This window comes from Haematobia irritans, chromosome 5, assembly GCF_050003625.1.
Source record: "Haematobia irritans isolate KBUSLIRL chromosome 5, ASM5000362v1, whole genome shotgun sequence".
Classification (NCBI taxonomy): domain Eukaryota; kingdom Metazoa; phylum Arthropoda; class Insecta; order Diptera; family Muscidae; genus Haematobia; species Haematobia irritans.
Window position 1 is genome coordinate 39,195,983 of NC_134401.1, and position 20,730 is coordinate 39,216,712.

Consider the following 20,730-nt stretch of genomic DNA (forward strand, 5'->3'; position numbering starts at 1 on the left):
GCTATATTCCAAGTGTATGTACGTAAAGTCACTTGCTTTTTTAAGTACATCTTAAACACTTAATTTTATTTGTTGTTGTTCATTCACTTTACTTTAAACATTGTTTATGGCTGCTTCCATAAACATCAATGGGAACCAAGCACCTGATTCTCGATTTTATTGTCATTTACTTGCCAACAATAGTTATTGAGTGGTGCGAGGGGGAGGTTATATAATTTTCCAAATGTTCGTAGTTAATATCAGTAAACTTCCGTTTCGTTTTTTTTTCTGTTGTTTTTTGGGATGCTAACCTTTAACTTATTTGGCCACGTTTCACCGAGTAATTTCGGATACTTTCGCTATTATTGTTGACAAATGAAGCGAACTATTTGTGTAAAGGAAACCAACTCCGTTTTGGTTCATGTGAAATAAATCATTTGTACTTAAGGTAATTGGGGAAGCGAAATCTTATCAATTAGATTTACGATGGGGACAAAGGAAGGCAAGGATTTTTTTCAAATTAAATTCTTCCCCATAAAAACTAGAATTGTATGTTAAATTTTATAATAAAATAGTTAGTTTTATAATAATATTATTTTTTGTTTATATCATATCTCTATTCTTCCTTAAAATAGTCCCCATATACTCTTGACAGTTTATGGTCCTTAATCATTGTGTGGGTTCTTAACTCAAAATTTATTACCAAACCCCAAAAGCAAAGTAGCTCTTACTCCACTTCCTTTAAAATATCTCATCTGATTCTTAACTATTTCCATTTTTAAGAAAAGTGGGGGTTTGATTTATTGAAATATTAAATATTTCACAATAAAGTGACAAGGTTAAGTTAACGATTAGTTCTGGTTAGTTTTAGTTGTTCAAATGAACAACTATGAAAGGGGGTGGATGGGAGAAATATTTAGAAAGAGGGTCTTTATATATGTTTTGTTTTTATTACGCCATTACGAAGATCATTTTTCATTTTTATTAAAGACCCTCGTATAACTAAATTTCGAGATTTTTCAAAGTCATTGCAAATAAGTGGGAGGCTAAGTGAACCCTTTTTTCACAATAGATAAAAGGGGCTTCCTGTAGTATGCATTATTAATTATAGTATGTGATAAATTTGTAGTTTTTCCAAAATTTCATAGTTCAACTAAAAGCAGTGTCAGTATATCACAAATATTTTATAAAGAAATCAGTTTGAAAGCATATTTATCATATTCGAAATAATATTTATCATATCCGTCCGTCCGGTTTCTTTAGCCATCACAGAAACCAGCTGACCTTTTTGGACACTGGGGAGTATGATTGCTTTTAATATTTCCACCATAGCGTATAATTACTTTTGATACATATACGCTTCAGTGTACCAGACATATATGTAGCTTTTCGTAAATTACATAGTTCATTTATAATAAGTGAACATAGACTATAGATATTTTTGCACGAAATCAGTTTGAAAAGTCGCGAATAGTATTAGAGAACGAAGCGGGTTTTATTGAACACTGGGGAGTATGATTAATTTTAATATTCCTACCATAGTGTATAATTACTTTCAATATATATGCGTTGCAGTTGAACAGACATATTTGTAGTTTTTCGTAAATCACATAGACCTCAAATATTTTTTCAGGAAAAAACCAGTATGACAATCGGGAATAATATTGATAATATCCGTCCATCTATTCTTTTATCCATTAGAGAAATAAGCGGATCTGTTTGAACACTGGAGACTATGATTAACTTTAATATCGCCACTGGAGCGTATATAAACCTACGCTCCAGTGAACGTGAAAAATATATAGTTTTTGCAAAAAATCAATAGTACTTCTATAATAAATTACCGTGGACCATAAATATTTTTAAAAGAAATCAATTTAAAAACCAAGAATAATATTTACCATGTCCGTCCGTCAGTACTCTTTATCCATCATAGAAAAAAGCTGTCCTCTTTGAACACTGGGGAATATGATTATTTTTAATATTTCTACCATAGTGAATACTTACTTTTGGCATATATATAGACGATCCAGTGCCTCAGGAAAATTTGTGGTTTTTTCAAAATAAGGAACGGTAGACCACAAATATTTTCAGCTTGAAAACACGGAATAATTTGGAACATGTCCATCTGTCTGTTCTCCTTGTCTATCACAGAAACAAGTGGACCTTGTTGGATACCGGGGTGTATGATTACTTATAATTTTGCCACCATATCGTATAATTACTTTTATTAGACATACGGTCCAGTTGACCACACATATTTGTAGTTTGTCGTAAATCACATGGACCTCAAATATTTTTTTAGAAGAAATTAGTATGAAAATCGGTAGTAATATGGTTCAGTAGACTGTGCACTTGAAAAATCCGTCTGTTCTCCTTGTCTATCACTGAAACAAGTGGACCTTGTTGGGCACCAGGGTGTATGATTACTTATAATTTTACCACCATAGCGTATAATTACTTTTAATAGACATACAGTCCAGTTAACCTGACCACACATATTTGTAGTTTTTCGTAAATCACATGGACCTCAAATATGTTTTTTTTTTTTTTTTTTTTTTTAAGAAATTAGTATGAAAATCGGGAGTAATATGGTTCAGTAGACTGTGCACTTGAAAAATTTGTAGGTTTTTGTGTTGAAAATCCCATAGTTCACCCATAATAAAAGAAAAATTAATTTTCTATAGAAATAAAATTTTGACAAAATTTTCTATAGAAATAAAATTTTACAAAAATTTTCCATTGAAATAAAATTTCTATAGAATTTGACAAAATTTTCTGCAGAAATGATTTTTTTTCAAAATTTTTTAAAGACATAAAAGTTTACAAAAATTTTCTATAGAAATAAAATTTTCTATAGAAATACAATTTTGGCATATTTTTGTATAGAAATAAAATATTCTATAGAAATAAAATTTTACAAAAATTTTCTAAAGAAATAAAATTTTACACAAATTTTCTATAGAAATAAAATTTTACAAAAATTTCCTATAGAAATAAAATTTTACAAAAATTTTCTACAGAAATAAAATTTTACAAAAATTTTCTATAGAAATAAAATTTCAACAAATTTTTCTATAGAAATAAAATTTTACAAAAATTTTCTATAGAAATAGCATTTTACAAAAATTTTCTATAGAAATAACATTTTACAAAAATTTTCTATAGACACTTTTCTATAGAAATAACATTTTACAAAAATTTTCTATTGAAATAAAATTTTACAGAAATTTTCTATAGAAATAAAATTTTACAGAAATTTTCTATAGAAACAAAGTTTTGACAAATTCTTCCATAGAAATAAAATTTTACAAAAATTTTCTATAGAAATAAAATTTTGACAAAATTTTCTATAGAAATAAAATTTTCACCAAATTTTCTATAGAAATAAAACTATGACAAAATTTTCTGCAGAAATAAAATTTTGACAAAATTTCCTATAGAAATAAAATTTTACAAAAATTTTCTATAGAAATACAATTTTGGCATATTTTTCTATAGAAATAAAATTTTACAAAAATTTTCTATAGAAGTAAAATTTTACAAAAATTTCCTATAGAAATAAAATTTTACAAAAATTTTCTACAGAAATAAAATTTTACAAACATTTTCTATAGAAATACAATTGTACAAAAATTTCCTACAGAAATAAAATTTTCACAAAAATTTCTATAGATATAAAATTTTACAAAAATTTTCTATAGAACTAAGATATTGACACAAGTTTCTATAGAAAAAAAATATTGACAACATTTTCTATAGAAATGGGAGCCACCGTGGTGCAATGGTTAGCATGCCCGCCTTGCATACACAAGGTCGTGGGTTCGATTCCTGCTACGACCGAACACCAAAAAGTTTTTCAGCGGTGGATTATCCCACCTCAGTAATACTGGTGACATTTCTGAGGGTTTCAAAGCTTCTCTAAGTGGTTTCACTGGAATGTGGAACGCCGTTCGGACTCGGCTATAAAAAGGAGGTCCCTTGTCATTGAGCTTAACATGGAATCGGGCAGCACTCAGTGATAAGAGAGAAGTTCACCACTGTGGTATCACAATGGACTGAATAGTCTAAGTGAGCCTGATACATCGGGCTGCCACATAACCTAACCTAACCTTCTATAGAAATAAAATTTTGACAAATTTTTCTATAGAAAAAAAATTACGACAAAATTTTCTGCAGAAATAAAATGTAGTCACAATTTTCTATAGAAATCAAATTTTGATAAAAATTTCTATAGAAATAAAATGTTGGAAAAATGTTCTATAGAACTAAAATATTGACAAAATTTTCTATAGAAAATAAATTTTCACACAATTTTCTATAGAAATAAAACTATGACAAAATTTTCTGCAGAAATAAAATTTTGACTAAATTTTCTATAAAAAAAAATATAAAATTTCCTATAGAAATAACATTTTGACACAATTTTCTATAGAAATAAAATTTTACAAAAATTTTCTATAGAAATGTTGACAAAATTTTCTATGGGACTAAGATATTGACAAAGTTTTCTATAGAAATAAAATATTGACAAAATTTTCTATAGAAATAAAATTTTGACAAAATTTTCTATAGAAATAAAATTTTGATAAAATTTCCAATAAAAATAAAATTTTACAAAAATGTTCTACAGAAATAAAATGTTGACAAAATTTTCAATATAACTAAGATATTGACAAAATTTTCTACAGAAATAAAATATTGACAAAATTTTCTATAGAAATAAAATTTTCACAAAATTTTCTACAGAAATAAAAAATTTTGACAAGATTTTCTATAGAAATAAAATTTTCACAAAATTTTCTATAGAAATAAAATTTTGAAAAAAATTTGACAAAAAACATTTTGACAAAATTTTCCACAGAAATGAATTTTGAAAAAAAAAATCTTATAGAAATGAAAAATTGCTTTCAAAATAAGAGTTTTCAAATTTGATATTTGTTTTGTAAAATTGTCTTATAATTTTGGTAAATTATTTTTTGACTATCTAAATAAAAGGAACTCTTTCTTTTCAAGGATATAAAAACAACGATAACTATTTTAACTTTCAGGGAAATAGTTGCATTTTCATTGACATAGACTTTTGTGTACACTGGGATGTATGATTACTTTTAATATGGCTACCATGGCGTATAATCACTTTGAATACATATACGCTCCAGTGTACCTACTTACGATTTTCTATATTGTAACTTTTAAACTCGGAGTAATCATGACTATCTGAACTAAAATGCCTCTTTCTTATCAAGGATATGAAACCAAGGATAACTATTTTAACTTTTAGAAAAGTTAACCATGGTTAACCACATTAAAAATTTCTCCTTAGATGAACTTTCTAGGGTTACTTTGTTTAAACAGAACAAATATTTATTGTGGTTTCCCTCATTAGGTTGATGTTATTCTACCACTACAATACAAATCCTACTTAGAAATTCTTGAATGGATAACAACCAGAAAACACCAAAAAAAAAACGCCATTGTTATTCTCATGCTGACACACGGACCGTGAACTTCTAGTATAACTGCACACTCACTTGAATAATTTGTATGCCACCAAAATATTTATGGTAAAACAAATAGTAAAACTTTTGAGGTAATAAAAACCCTAAGTTGAAGTAGCAAAACAAAAATCGAGCTCTCGAATACGAGTCGACAATAAACCGAAACACAAGTGGTGGATTCTTTGACCAGGCCATAGTAGAGACACAAAAGAGTTGTTAGGTATTTATTTGTGTGTCATGTCATGTGAATATAAACCACAAACTGAAACAAGTTACAAAAGAGTCCTTGATCTCTTGTTTTTAGGGTTTTCCATCTGATGTAAAAACAAAAAAAAAAAACAAAATGAAACTCAAGTGGTTTTTGGCTTTGATATTTATAGAAACCATAGTATACTAGTGAAATTTAAACAACCTCTCTGTTTTAAAGTATTTTTTTATTTAATATTTTGCTTTCCAATTTATGTCTATTTTATGTTAAATTTAAAATAAAATTTATCCCATTTTATGTTTTTGTTAATGCATGACTTTAATCCTTGTATAATTGTATCATCCTTTTTTCTTTTATTTTTATACACTACTATATTACCAACGTCAAATCAATCACAAATCCTGTCAATATCTGCTACTACCACCACCACTACTACTACTACCACTCAATATGTTTATGTGTGTATTGTGTACCTGTACCTGTGCATGTTTATGTTTTTTGATTTAAACCACAACAAAAAAAATCCACACCCACCACCACCACCATGGCCACAACCTACCATCAACGTCCTCTTGCCTTGTGCTTATGATGTGGCATTCGTCGTTTCCTAATTCTATAACCACCGCAAATATCCACATATTTATCTAAAATATGTATATGCAATCTGTATCTATGTGTGTGTGTGTTTGTTCGTGTGCCTTCTACAGTTAGCCTAATATCGACTCCATCAAATTTTTGTCCATTTAAAGAACAACCTTTGTTGGGACCCGGTGCCGCCTTCCCACCATTTGCCGGACCAGAATTCCATCCCACCACACCGGAAAATTGGAAAGGTGCCAGTGTACATCCCACAGCTTTGATGAAGGAAACCGCTGCAATACCCGGCCGCAATACAGCAGTAGCAGCATTTACCGCCCAAGGACAAGCACAGGTGAGTTAGGGAATTTAAAATTGTATCTTCAAGTGTTGAGATAAAAAATTTAGGATATGTTGAGATAATAAATTAAATTGAATTAAATTTAATTTAAATTTAATTTAATTCAATATTTAAAATGTTGACTACATTTTATTTCTACAGAAAATTTTGGTGAAAACTTTATTTCTGTAGAAAATTTTTTCAAAATTTTATTTTTATAGACAATTTTGTGAAAATTTTATTTCTATAGAAAATGTTGTCCAAATTTTATTTCTATAAAAAATTTTGTCAACATTTTAATTCTATAGAAAAAGTCAAAATTTTAATTCTATAGAAAATTTTGCCAACATTTTATTTCTATAGAAAATTTTATCAAAATTTTAATTCTATAGAAAATTTTGTCAAAATTTTTTTGCTATAGAATTTTGTGTAAACTTTTCTTAAATTAAAATAAATTAAACTAAATTAAATTAAATTAAATTTAAATTAAATTAAATTAAATTAAATTAAATTAAATTAAATTAAATTAAATTAAATTAAATTAAATTAAATTAAATTAAATTAAATTAAATTAAATTAAATTAAATTAAATTAAATTAAATTAAATTAAATTAAATTAAATTAAATTAAATTAAATTAAATTAAATTAAATTAAATTAAATTAAATTAAATTAAATTAAATTAAATTAAATTAAATTAAATTAAATTAAATTAAATTAAATTAAATTAAATTAAATTAAATTTAAATTAAATTAAATTAAATCAAATTAAATTAAATTAAATTAAATTAAATTAAATTAAATTAAATTAAATTAAATTAAATTAAATTAAATTAAATTAAATTAAATTAAATTAAATTAAATTAAATTAAATTAAATTAAATTAAATTAAATTAAATTAAATTAAATTAAATTAAATTAAATTATACGCAACAAATAAATTAAATTGTATTAACGTATATGAAGTAATAGTTACTACAATAACATAGTTGAAAATCTATTAAAATAACTCATACGTACCCATCTACTTTTTCGTATACGTTATGTCACAACATAACAAAAAGTATACGCCACCAGGGATCTTAAGCATATAGTGGAAATAGGGAATGTTTTGTAAAAACTACCTTCAAGGACACCTAGAATTATTTCCTTTTCGTTTCCATATGTGTATACAACAAAGTTTTTTATGTTATTTATTATTTATTTTTATAAGAAATAACACTAAAAAGTATAAAATAAATTTCATTTCTTAGTAATAATATTTTGTTCGTGTTTTTTTTTTTTCTACTCATTTCTAATCAAAAGGGAGCTGTCATGATGGTATATGGTTTGGATCAGGACACATCGAACACAGACAAACTCTTCAATTTGGTATGCTTGTATGGAAACGTTGCCAGGGTAAGTTGAAAATAGAAAAATCATATTAAATAACCTTTTGCTGAGAGGTAATTGGAAAAGGTTTTGATATAAGCAAACAAAAAAAAAAAAAATAACGCATTTTCATTTGAAAAGTGTAATTAAAAAAATTTTCTGTCATAAGTCAAAATATCCAGGAAAAGGATTCTACGTATTTCTATTTAAAAAGTGAACTTACATTTTGCAATATAGGAGGAAACATCTGGAGTCAAAATTTATATAACATACATTTGGTGAAAACCAACAACCTTCGACTATCCAAAAATTGAAAATGTCATCTTGTTGGGTTAATTGCGTATAAGGATTGTGTATGGCTCTGATTGTGAGAGAATTCGTATATGAGGATGTTGAGTGACTTGACTGCCATATATTATTTAAACCATGTACAAAGAATAAAAAAATTAAATTCAGATGAAATAATTAAATTTTTTTGGTTAAAACAATTTAGCTGGAAATCAAGCTTTCAATGACGTCTATAAATACTACCAAAAAATAAATGAAAACTTCTATAAATTGGCATTTTCATTTGTATGGGGTAGAGAAAAGAAAAATTATTATATTGTAAACGGAATTGTGTTTTATATTTAGGAAATTTATAGAAAAACAAAATGTTTCTATTTTTTTAAGCCTGTGCATTTTAAAATGTCCTTGTAAGAAGCGTAGAATATTTAATTATTTTTTTATTATATATTTTTTTTGTTCTTTTGTTTTTACAGCTATACAATTGGACTTTTTATTGTGTAAATCATTAAGTCCATATAAATATAGCTGTTAGATTAAACTTTTGTCCTACTTACCATGTCATTAAATTTTATCATATTTAATGATGTCATTAAAAGGACATACATTTATAAACCCTAATTGAAATTGTTATAATTTAAATATTTTTTTTTTTTTGTTAGTAGGTATTTGTATAACAAAAGATAATTGAGTAATAAAACAGTAAAGAAACATTTTCAATAAAGCTTTCAAATATAATTATATAGCTAAATTGCGAAGATAATTAAACAAATTTAAAATGTCAAAATATTGTATAGAAATATTAATTTATTATTAAGGTAAACATAGGCTGTACGAATATTGGGTTTTATTAAAATTCTTCTCCTTTTTCACAGGTCATAAGTATTATATTGTTCTTCCCTTTATATTTTCTGAGTATCGGTTGAATCTTTTCACAATTTTTTTCTAGCTATAGCCATACATATGAAGTAGTTTTCACTAAAATAACATGATCAAAATTTTATTAAAATAACTCATACGTACCCATGTACTTACAATGACTTTTACGTATACGTTATGCCACAATATGACAAAAAAGTATACGTCACCAGGACTCCTTCAAAGACATTTGAAATTAGATTATCAAAATATCGAATAGTCTGTAAATTGTTAAATTAAAAGGTCATAAAGTGTTTCTTTAATTTAAGCTGCCTTAAAAATATATACACTCAAAAAAATTAGGCACTAACTCCAATTTATGTGTGTTTAGTTCATGAAAATTATTAGGTTTCAGTTAAAATTTCCTAAATATGAGAAAAATGCCTTTAGCTCAATGATAGTATATTTTCTTTATTTACATGAGTTAACAGCTGAATTGGAAGATTTTTACTAAATTCCAATTTCTATATAATTTTTTTAATTAAGAAAAAAAGTTAATTATTTCTAATGCTAATGTCTCTGTAAATCCAACGAAAATCTATTTAAAAATTTCCATTATATTTTATTAAATTCAAATTTCACATAAAATAATTCAAAATTTTCTAACTTCTTTAAAAATATTTCCATCTTGAACTTGGTATGGTGCTCAAAAAAATTTTTTTTAATTAAAAATAGGACATTTTCTTAAAAAAATAATACCCTTTTAACCGAAATTGTACGAAAATGCATTTGAAAGGAAATCAGTCACTTGAATTCGAATCAATTTGGAATTTTCTCAATAACTTCTAACAAAAACGGGCATCAATTTAAAATTAAAATAATTTGTAATTTATTTTAATTTTTTTTTTAAGAATTTCCCCAGCCCAGCCCAGTTAAATTTTCTTTATTCCAAAAAATTTCATTAACTAACTGAATCAAAAATTTTCGTTAAAATCTCCAAAACAGTAAGAATGAAATACAGCGTCGTTAATATGATAATAATTTCGCGCCAATACACAAAAAAATTTTTTGTCTTCAAATTTTTAATTGAAACGTCTTGAATCACAGAAATGATACTATCAATTGAAAAATTAATTGAAAGTCAATTAAAAAATTAATTGAAAGTCAATCAAAAAATTAATTGAATCAATTAGAAAATTATTGATACACAAAAATTAATTTTTTTGATTGATTTTTGTTTCAATTTAAAAAAATGTTGAATCTATTAAATTGTTAATTGAATATTTTTTAAAACTCAATTACGACTTTAATTGGAAATATTTTCGTGAAAATTTTTTCTGTGAATAATGTTTTTTCTTTCATTAATTTTATTTCCTTCATTTGTTTATGAGAAGGAAAAATATCGCTACTTAAAATTTTATAAAATTTTCCCTAAATTGTAGTTATTTTATTAACGCATTATAGAAGAAGCGAAAACTGGAATACAGTTTAGTTAATTTTGTTCTCATAAAACAGTTCGTTTTTTCCTGTGTAAAGGCGCCACCATGGTACATTTTTTCTGTATGTTGTAAACGTACTAATTTGGAATACCTTATTTTACAGAAATGTAAAATATATAACGATTTTATAAAATATAAATCTGAATTTTTTATGTTATGCTTGCTGGCAAAACAATTGGCTATAACTCTCCAACGTAATTGAAATCTCTTTGTAATGCAAGCATTTGAAAATGTGTAAGATTCTCATCTCACAGACTCTGGACATCACAAAAATACATTTGTGTGTGTGTGTGAATGTAAAGAAGAAAACAAATTCTAGATATTGGCTTTTTTCGTTTCTATGTATTTGTTTTTGTTGTGTTTTTGGGCATTCTCCCTCTATAGAATTTGATTAAAAAAAACACACAGAAAAACACAATACAAATGAAAGAACGCCTCAGTTATTTCAAAAATGTATATCCTTTGTATCTGTAAGCTGTAAACAAAGTGAATTGCAAGCATTTTTCAGGGATTTTTCTTATTGTTATTATTGTGAACCAAGTCAAGTATTACGGTTAGTTGAGCTTTAGTCTCTCTTGCTCTCCGGCTTTGTCTAACTCTCATCTCTCTGTCTCTGTCTATGGGCCCTTGATACTCACATAAACACATATATTTTAGTGCTATAATACTCTTGTTTTTATTAGAGGTTATCTTTGTTGCTATTGCTGCTACTGTATTTCATTTTATTGTCAATTGTACCTTTGAGATTTCTTGTTTTCGTTTATCGTTTTGACATGACGCTTTGTCTTTGGCTCTTTGGTGTTTCTAGCTATGTTATGATTATTGTTGTTAGTGATATTATTTCTACCGTTGTTATTATTGCTAATGCTGTTGTTGTTCGTTTTTGTTGTTTTTCAGCTAGATCTTTTCATCTATTTCACCAAAGCATTATAATTTGGTTTCACGTTGCTTTGTTTGAGGTGTGTTTTTTTACAAAAACAAGTTAAATAAACTAAACATTTTAAATGGTCATATATAAAATAATAAAAAATGAAAATTTTTGTCAAGTGTTAAGACATTGAAAATGAAAGGAAACACACCAAATTCAATAAATTAAATACTTGACATAATAGAGAAATTTATAAGGATTAACACACACTAACAAACAAACAATATCCTTTATTTCAGTTTAGTGTTTAAAGGATAACTCATTATTTTTAATAGTAATTTAATTGTTATAATTTTATTTATTTTAAGTTAAATTAAAACAATTTAATTTATTTGAATTTAAAATTTTCTATTATTTTCATACTTTTTGATTAATTTTATTTAATAATAAATATGAAATTTAATACTTTATATATTGCATATATATTATATACTTTAATAACCTAGTATATAACTAATATATAATATTTTTAAATTAATATTAATTTGTTTAGTTTTAAATTAATTTTTGTAATTTTGGTTTAGTTTGGTACAAATTAGAATAAAATAATTATCTTTCACATTAATTTAATTGTTATAATTATATTTATTTTAAATTAAATTTATTCAATTTAATATTATTTTATTTAGATAAATTTGTTAGTATAGTTTTATTTTAATTAAATTTTAATTTTTATTTGATTTAATTTGATTAATTAATTTAAATTGACGATGAGTCTTTGTACCTATCGCACCATTGACATCTAATTTATTATGAATTACAAACCCAAATAAATAAATATACCCATTTAAGCCTTAAGAGTAATGATTGCCAGCCAGCCATCAAATAATCTCTCATCCAGTCCTCTAACAAATATGGCAATTTTATTATTTGATCTTGATTTAAATCGTTTGTTTAAGTCCTCTTTACTAGTATATGCTCTTAAACATAACTAAACATAAAATGCAGGGCCAATGACAAATGTACTCAAAGCGCTCTTATAATGACAGTAATGATGACGAAAATAACCTCCACATTTATTAGATTGGACGTGATTGGACATCAAGAAATAGGCAATAACAAATAGCTATGTATCACACTAGGCACAGACAAAAGAGATAGAGGATTAAGGAGATTTGCAAGAGAGCTTTTTATTGTTAAAGAGATATAATCAAAATGTTATCTACATTTTATTTGGGGTGAGATTATGGAATAATTTTCCGAAATTTTGCTCATTGTCATAAAGTAAAAATTATGTTTTCTCAGTCGGTAAGGAATACAAGCGATCACGTAATTTTAGATAAAAGAACTAAAAAGGAAATGTCAATAAACCTTGAAAATTACAGAATCGTATTCTCTGATTGTCAAGATATGACCATGGACCACAACATCCCATTGGAATTTCAAAACATTTTTCATCTGTTTAGCTGATTGTGACAAATGTTATCACATTAAAACAATGTTTAACTCCCAACAAATTAATGTTAAAGTAAAAAATAATGTATACATTTTCATACTGAACTTTAATATTCCAAATATCCGCCAATGATGTATAAACATTAAGGATATTCTCCACACATATACACACAAAAATTCCATCATAAAATATCTTTACAAAAAAAAACAGCCAATCCTCCTGATTGCATTGTTTGCTCTTGTTCGGAAACAAAATTGAAATATGTAACAGCATCATTTCCCATGATTGTCCCATGAGTTATGGACGGAGGCTCTTTTGTTGAGCCAGGCACAACAACGAACATTAATTATTTATTTCATTTATTTTCTCCTAAAAAAAAGCAAGACCCATAAATGTATACGAACATTTCTCCGGTGTAAGATAAACATCTGAAAATTATTTTGTGAGCCTTGTCTTTCATTTGTTTAAAAACTTTATTGTTTCATTATATAAGGTCGATGAGAAACATTTACTTTTTATACGAATAAGATAGAGAAGTGGTGGAATACATTCCCATGGTATATTGGTGGGTTTTAAACATAGTTTACATATATATATGTGTGTGTGTTGGGAAGTATATAAAAGGATATTGGGGAAATTATGCCGAAATACAAGTTATAGTCTTTGGAAAAGGAATCAAAATTAAGCTACTCAATTATATTTTAAAAAAGGTATACCTTTTTATTGCAGATACTTTCTGATTTATTATAGTCCAAACCCTATATGCATAAAACTTAAGAGTAGTCTTTGAACTTATGTTTACCATGTAACCGTGGATGCTAATCCATTCTCACTAGTTTCTAACAAATCTGACAGACATGAGTTTCTCCTAGTCTTTCTCTCTCTCTTTCATAATATAACGGTGTGGTTTATTTCATGACCCTATGACTGCGAAAACATTTTCTTTAGAAAAATAAGAAAATTAAATAAAATTTACTTAATTTTCTTTTGTCTTAAGAAAAAATTCTTTCAGTGTAGGGATCGGGAAAGGCTGGCTAATTTGTGATGCTAACCCTTTCATTATAAGTAAAAGGCATAAGCAACATTTCTTCCACGCTCTCTCTCTCTCTCTCTCTCTCTCTTTCAAAATATAATGGAGTTGTTTACTTTATGACCCAAACCATCTTATCCTAAATACCAATGCGAAAAAATATATCTGAATTAAAACAAAAGCAGATTTATTTTGCGTATCTATATTTTGCTCTCCTTCCTACTAAGAAAACAAATGCACCATTAAAACATTTTAATGAAGTGAATGATATAATTAACATAGATTTATTGTTTAGCCATTGTTTTGGCAACGACGGCAAGAGCTACTCTGTAAATGACACCGTTATATGAAATAAATTAAATCGTAATAGAGGATAAACTAAAAACAAATGTTAAGTATACAGTCACAGGCACATTGCTCAACATCTGACCGTGTGTGTATGAGCACATATGTTATGACTGTGTCAACATCATTTCATTGTTTTTAGTATGATGAAAATAAAAGAAAATATTTCTTTTTGTTAACAAAATGTTTTACACAGCTTTAATTATAGTAAACACAAAGGCTCTCTCTCTCTATCTGCACAATTTCGCATTACTCTTGAACAAAACACAATGAAGGTGACATAGCGTTGGCGGCCATATAACAATGCTGGAATAACTGAAGTAGGAATATGACATTACACGAATGATGGCTAAATTGTTGTTATTGCTTTTCTCAATGTTATAAATAAAAAACAAACGAACAAAGGAGTGTTAATAACACTTAATACTATACAACATATTGTTATGTAAAATGGATGGGTAAACGGTGGAAGAGAAGTCAAATTGTATAGCCAAATAAAACTCGTTGACATCATAAAATATTATCTTTTAATTTAATGTATTCATTTTAATTATGACAAAAGCAGTTATTGGTATTTTCTCTTATTTTTTATTTTCTCTAAATGGCCATCACTACACTGAAAAAAATATTGTCGTGAGGTCAAAGATTTCATGTCTTTAAAATACAAAAACAAATTTTGCTTAGCATAGAAGACGCATTTCTCTAAAATAAAGTTATTTTCCTTGTCCAAAAGTCGATAAACTTTTCAATGAAGTCGTATTGTCCTTATAATTAAGTGATTTGACTTAAAAATGGGTATCTTAACATGAAAGAAAAAATTTATATGCTAAGGTCAACTTGACTTTAATAATTCAGAAAAATTCTTTAAATTTAATGAAATTGTCTTTAAATTTGTTGCCTTTTTGCATCTTGACTACAAAGCAAAAAAATTGTTCAAATATAGGACATGTTTTTCAAAACTTTATTTTAAAGAAGTTTTTTACTTCAAACATAGCATAATTTCTACTGGAAGTCGTGTCCTAATTTGGAAAATAAAGTTGCCGTTAACTCGTTTTTAAAGGACTTTGATAGCATATGAAGAAAAAAAGCTGAGAAAGCGAAAAATTAAAATTTGCTTCTTAGAAGCAAGTACACAAAACCTAAATTTAAAAGAAAATTGTGTCTTAAAAGTATCCTTACTTGTATTCTCCGCTTCTTTGGCTCGGAATCAATACCAAATTTTTTAAAGTAAAGACAAAATCTTTGGAACCGAGTATCCTTTTTTTTCAGTGTATATAAGATAATCTATGAAAGGACCAACAAAATCTTAAAATGCAGATATTTCTCCATACATCTCTCGCGCTATTTTCATTTGTAAGCTAATTAAACTCAATCTTTTATGATATACATAGAATAGAAAAGGCACCAAAGGCGACAAGAAGGACGTTTGGCTTATAAAACCAGAAAAGCATTATCCAATTTCTTTACATCTCTGAGCTGAAGCTACAAAGAAAAATTAATTGGATACACTCGGCTATGACAAGAACCGCGCATTTACTGTTTTCCCCCCGAAAACAATAGCCTTTAATGAGGCGAACAACAAAAACAGATTACAGATTCCCATTCATGCTTAATTGAATTAATTTTGCTTTTTTTTTCATTAAATATATAAAAACCAAAAGATAGAAAGAGAACGCATAACAAATAAGCGTCTCTATATATACACGCATCATTTAACACAGCTACACATTAAAAAGCTACAAAACTCCATGAGAATAAATGCAAAAGAGAAAATGCTTAATATTTTCCATATGATAAGAGCAGGAATGTTGATGGGGATGGTGATTAGAGAGGCTAAGGATTTTTAATGGTTATTTGTATATTCCAACTTAGATTGACATTTCCATGACCTTTCGCTTTCATACTAACCATGATATGTTCCTATCTATATTGCTGTTTGCTATTTAATGTTCATTTATAATCGCTATTTTAATGGTACATTTATACCCAGTCCCAGTCCAAACATAATTAACTTGGAATAATCTATGATAAGCTTGGATGAACATGTTTTGGAAAATCTAGACCAGCACATAGATTGGTCATTGATCATTGGCTGTCCATTTAGTTTTTCATCTATTTACCGTCTATCATGGACAAAAATAAATGATGTATGACGGAACATTGACAAGCAGATATCGTAAACCGGAAATGAATAGAAGAACATATTTGAGCACAGCTATAGAAAATTTTTATGGTCAAGGCATATGGAATATTACATACAGTAATAATGTTTTTTTTTTTTTTTTTTTTTTTTTTTTTTTTTTGAAAATTACATCGTATGATTTGTAGCAAGGAAATTAAATTGAATCAGGATAAAATTAAATTTAAATAAAAACAAGTAAGGAAAGTCTAAAGTCGGGCGGGGCCGACTATATTATACCCTGCACCACTTTGTAGATCTAAATTTTCGATACCATATCACATCCGCCAAATGTGTTGGGGGCTATATATAAAGGTTTGTCCCAAATACATACATTTAAATATCACTCGATCTGGACAGAATTTGATACACTTCTACAAATCTATAGACTCAAAATTTAAGTCGGCTAATGCACTAGAGTGGAACACAATATTAGTAAAAAAATATGTGAAACATTTAAATCTGAAGCAATTTTAAGGAAACTTCGAAAAAGTTTATTTATGATTTATCGCTCGATATATATGTATTAGAAGTTTAGGAAAATTAAGTCATTTTTACAACTTTTGGACTAAGCAGTGGCGATTTTATAAGGAAAATGTTAGTATTTTGACCATTTTTGTCGAAATCAGAAAAACATATATATGGGAGCTATATCTAAATCTGAACCGATTTCAACCAAATTTGGCACGCATAGCAACAATGCTAATTCTACTCTCTGTGCAAAATTTCAACTAAATCGGAGTTAAAAATTCGCCTCTGTGTTCATTTGAGTGTAAATCGGGCGAAAGCTATATATGGGAGATATATCTAAATCTGAACCGATTTCAACCAAATGTGGCACGCATAGCTACAATGCTAATTCTACTCCCTGTGCAAAATTTCAACTAAATCGGAGTTAAAAATTGGCCTCTGTGGTCATATGAGTGTAAATCGGGCGAAAGCTATATATGGGAGATATATCCAAATCTGAAACGATTTCAACCAAATTTGGCACGCATATTTACAATGCTAATTCTACTCCCTATGCATAATTTCAATTAAATCGGAGTTAAAAATTGGCCTCTGTGGGCAAATGAGTGTAAATCGGGCGAAAGCTATATATGGGAGCTATATCTAAATCTGAACCGATTTGGCTGATATTTTGCAAGTTTTTCGAGACCCATAAAATATTCGGATGTACGGAATTTGAGGAAGATCGGTTGATATACACGCCAATTATGACCAGATCGGTGAAAAATATATATGGCAGCTATATCTAATTCTGAACCGATTTTTTCCAAAATCAATAGGGATCGTCTTTGAGACGAAACAGGACCCTACACCAAATTTTGGGACAATCGGACTAAAACTGCGAGCTGTACTTTGCACACAAAAATACATCAACAGACAGACAGACGGACAGACAGACAGACAGACAGACAGACGGACATCGGTAAATCGACTCAGAATTTAATTCTAAGCCGATCCGTATACTAAAAGGTTGGTCTATGATTACTCCTTCTTGGCGTTACATACAAATGCACAAACTTATTATACCCTGTACCACAGTAGTGGTGAAGGGTATAATTAAAATAATGTACATACAATTAAATTTTATTAAGTCACATTAAATTTATTCACTGAACATTAAATTTAATTTAATTTAACTTAATTTAATTTAATTTAATTTAATTTAATTTAATTTAATTTAATTTAATTTAATTTAATTTAATTTAATTTAATTTAATTTAATTTAATTTAATTTAATGTAATTTAATTTAATTTAATTTAATTTAATTTAATTTAATTTAATTTAATTAATAGTTTATTAAAAAAATATTTTAAAATACTTCACTATGCCATGCTTCTACGTATATATGGGTAAACATCTCCTGCGATTGTATAACAATTAAAACTACATTTTCATAAACATGATAACGAGTGCAACAATTTAGTATACATACTACATTTTTACACACCTTACTCATACGGCTCGTTTACTTCAAACACGCTCTCAACCAGCACTGTGATAATATAAATAATGAGTAGTAAAACGTTGATAATATGCAGGGGAGAAACTAAGCTTCGTTTATGTTACTACATACGAGTATTGTTGAAGAATCTTATCTAATTGAGAGGCCCTTAATGGCAACGTTGAACATTTTAATGTGACAAACGGTGTTAATTGTCACCTACTCGTACTCTCGCTCACTTTCATTATAGTCGCAGGTGTATAGTGAATATGGCGAGAGTTAATGGATAAAAAGGGGTAAATGGTAGTGTGGTGCAAATAATGATTTAAGATACTTGACATAATTCACAGAATATGCAGAGGCAGTAGTGTTGTTTTTTTTTATAGCTTTCTTTGCGTTCATTACATCACATTTAATCCTAAGGGATATAATGCCGTTTTTAGTGTTTTTCATTTCTTTTTCCGTTTGTTTATTTGGTTCACATCATTTTAATTTTATCTCCTTTTCGTTAGGCTTAAAATACATTTGCAACAGCTTGTGTACGCTATGAATGTTTGTGTGTGTCGGTGAGTTTTGGTTCCTTACTCAGTAAACCAGCAGGAATAGAGCAATCGTTTTCCGCCTCCATCAAGAGCAGCACATGGTGTTAAACACATGCTGATAATTATACACGCATTTAAACAAATGATTGTATGATATGTGCTTTTCCTGATTGTACGAACATCAGTTCCATTTGTCCAGATTTGTATTTGTATTTTTTTTTTTTTTGCTTTATGGTATTATACAGTGGCTTTAGGAATGTGTGTATCTGCAAATGGTAGATTTAAAAGCATAGTGGGAAGATTGCCATCTATGCAGAAAAAAATGTCACCAAAATATTTTCAATTAAAATTTGATTGGAGTTGAAAACGTAATTAAAAAATAAAGTCAATTGAGAAAATCATAGCAAATTTTTAATTAATAATTAGATATTACATCTAACATTTTAATCAAATATGAAATTTTTCCAAATAAAAGTATAATTATAAATTTTGTTCAAAAATAATTTTTCATTGGTTCATAAAATGTTGACTCTAATAAAGAAAAATCTATAATTATATAATAAACTATAATAATAAAAAAAAAATTAAAAAACAAAATCAACTTAATATAACATTCATACAAAATATAAACTCTTAGAAAAACACAAGAAAATTATTTCATCTAAAGGAGGAATAATTATAATAACTAGAGAAGAACCAAATAAATAATGAATGATTGTCTCAATTAAGAAATTAATTGAGTTTTTCGACCAAAATGATTTAAATTTTAATTGAAGAAATCTAAGAAATCAATTAATTCTTTAATCAAGTATATTTCTTATTTCTATTTCATTCTGCAATTTATATTCCCATTTTTGTGCCTGAATAAATTTCAATTAAAATATTAATTGGATTAATTGCATAGAAAAAAATCACAGATTTAAATTTGCATGAAAATCGTTTGAAATCTCAATGCCCACAAAAATAAAATCAAGAGATCGATCTATACAAAGACAAGTTGGAAAATAAATGGATCAATAAAGACTATATGAAGTATATGTTTTAATAAGTCTACAATCACATTGAAATTATCAAAATTTAAAACAGGGGAATAGGTCAATACCCTCAAAGAAAAATTACTTTCCTCGGGAGCCGAAGAAATCAATTTTTTTTAATATATTTCTAATTTCGATTGATATTCTCATTTTCGTGATTGAAGAAATTTCAATTTTAAATATTAATGGATCAATTGAATATAAAAATATCCCAGATTCAAAATATGCATGAAAATCGTTTGAAATCTCAATGCCCACAAAAATAAAATCAAGAGATCAATCTATAACAGTTTGGCTGATAAGTCCCCGGTCTAACAAAGAAAAACACATTTTTTTTTTTCAAAATTCGTTTTTATTATTCAACATAGTTCCCTGCAAGAGCGATACAACGATTATAACGACTTTCCAATTTTTTGATACCATTTTGGTAGTACTCCTTCGGTTTTGTCTCAAAATAGGCCTCAGTTTTGGCGATCACCTCTCCATTGCAGCCAAATTTTTTCCCTGCGAGCATCCTTTTGAGGTCTGAGAACAAGAAAATGTCGCTGGGGGACAGATCTGGAGAATACGGTGGGTGGGAAAGCAATCGAAGCCCAATTCATGAATTTTTGCCATCGTTCTCAATGGCTTGTGGCACGGTGCGTTGTCTTGGTGGAACAAAACTTTTTTCTTCTTTATATGGGGCCGTTTTGCCGCGATTTCGACCTT

General features: G+C 27.4%; 1 protein-coding gene across 10 annotated transcripts in view; it reads left to right on the forward strand.

Annotated features, from left to right (window-relative positions):
* The window catches only part of sm (heterogeneous nuclear ribonucleoprotein L), a 444,373-nt gene that overhangs the window by 410,826 nt on the left and 12,817 nt on the right, over nucleotides 1–20,730 (forward strand). For 7 of the 10 annotated variants that reach the window (XM_075312812.1, XM_075312819.1, XM_075312813.1 and 4 more), the window contains 2 exons: nucleotides 6,396–6,619; nucleotides 7,909–8,001. In XM_075312812.1, coding sequence (XP_075168927.1) covers nucleotides 6,396–6,619; nucleotides 7,909–8,001 — 317 coding nt within the window. The remainder of the gene's footprint in view (nucleotides 1–6,395; nucleotides 6,620–7,908; nucleotides 8,002–20,730) is intronic. The other 3 variants (XM_075312818.1, XM_075312820.1, XM_075312821.1) reach the window with 1 other exon arrangement.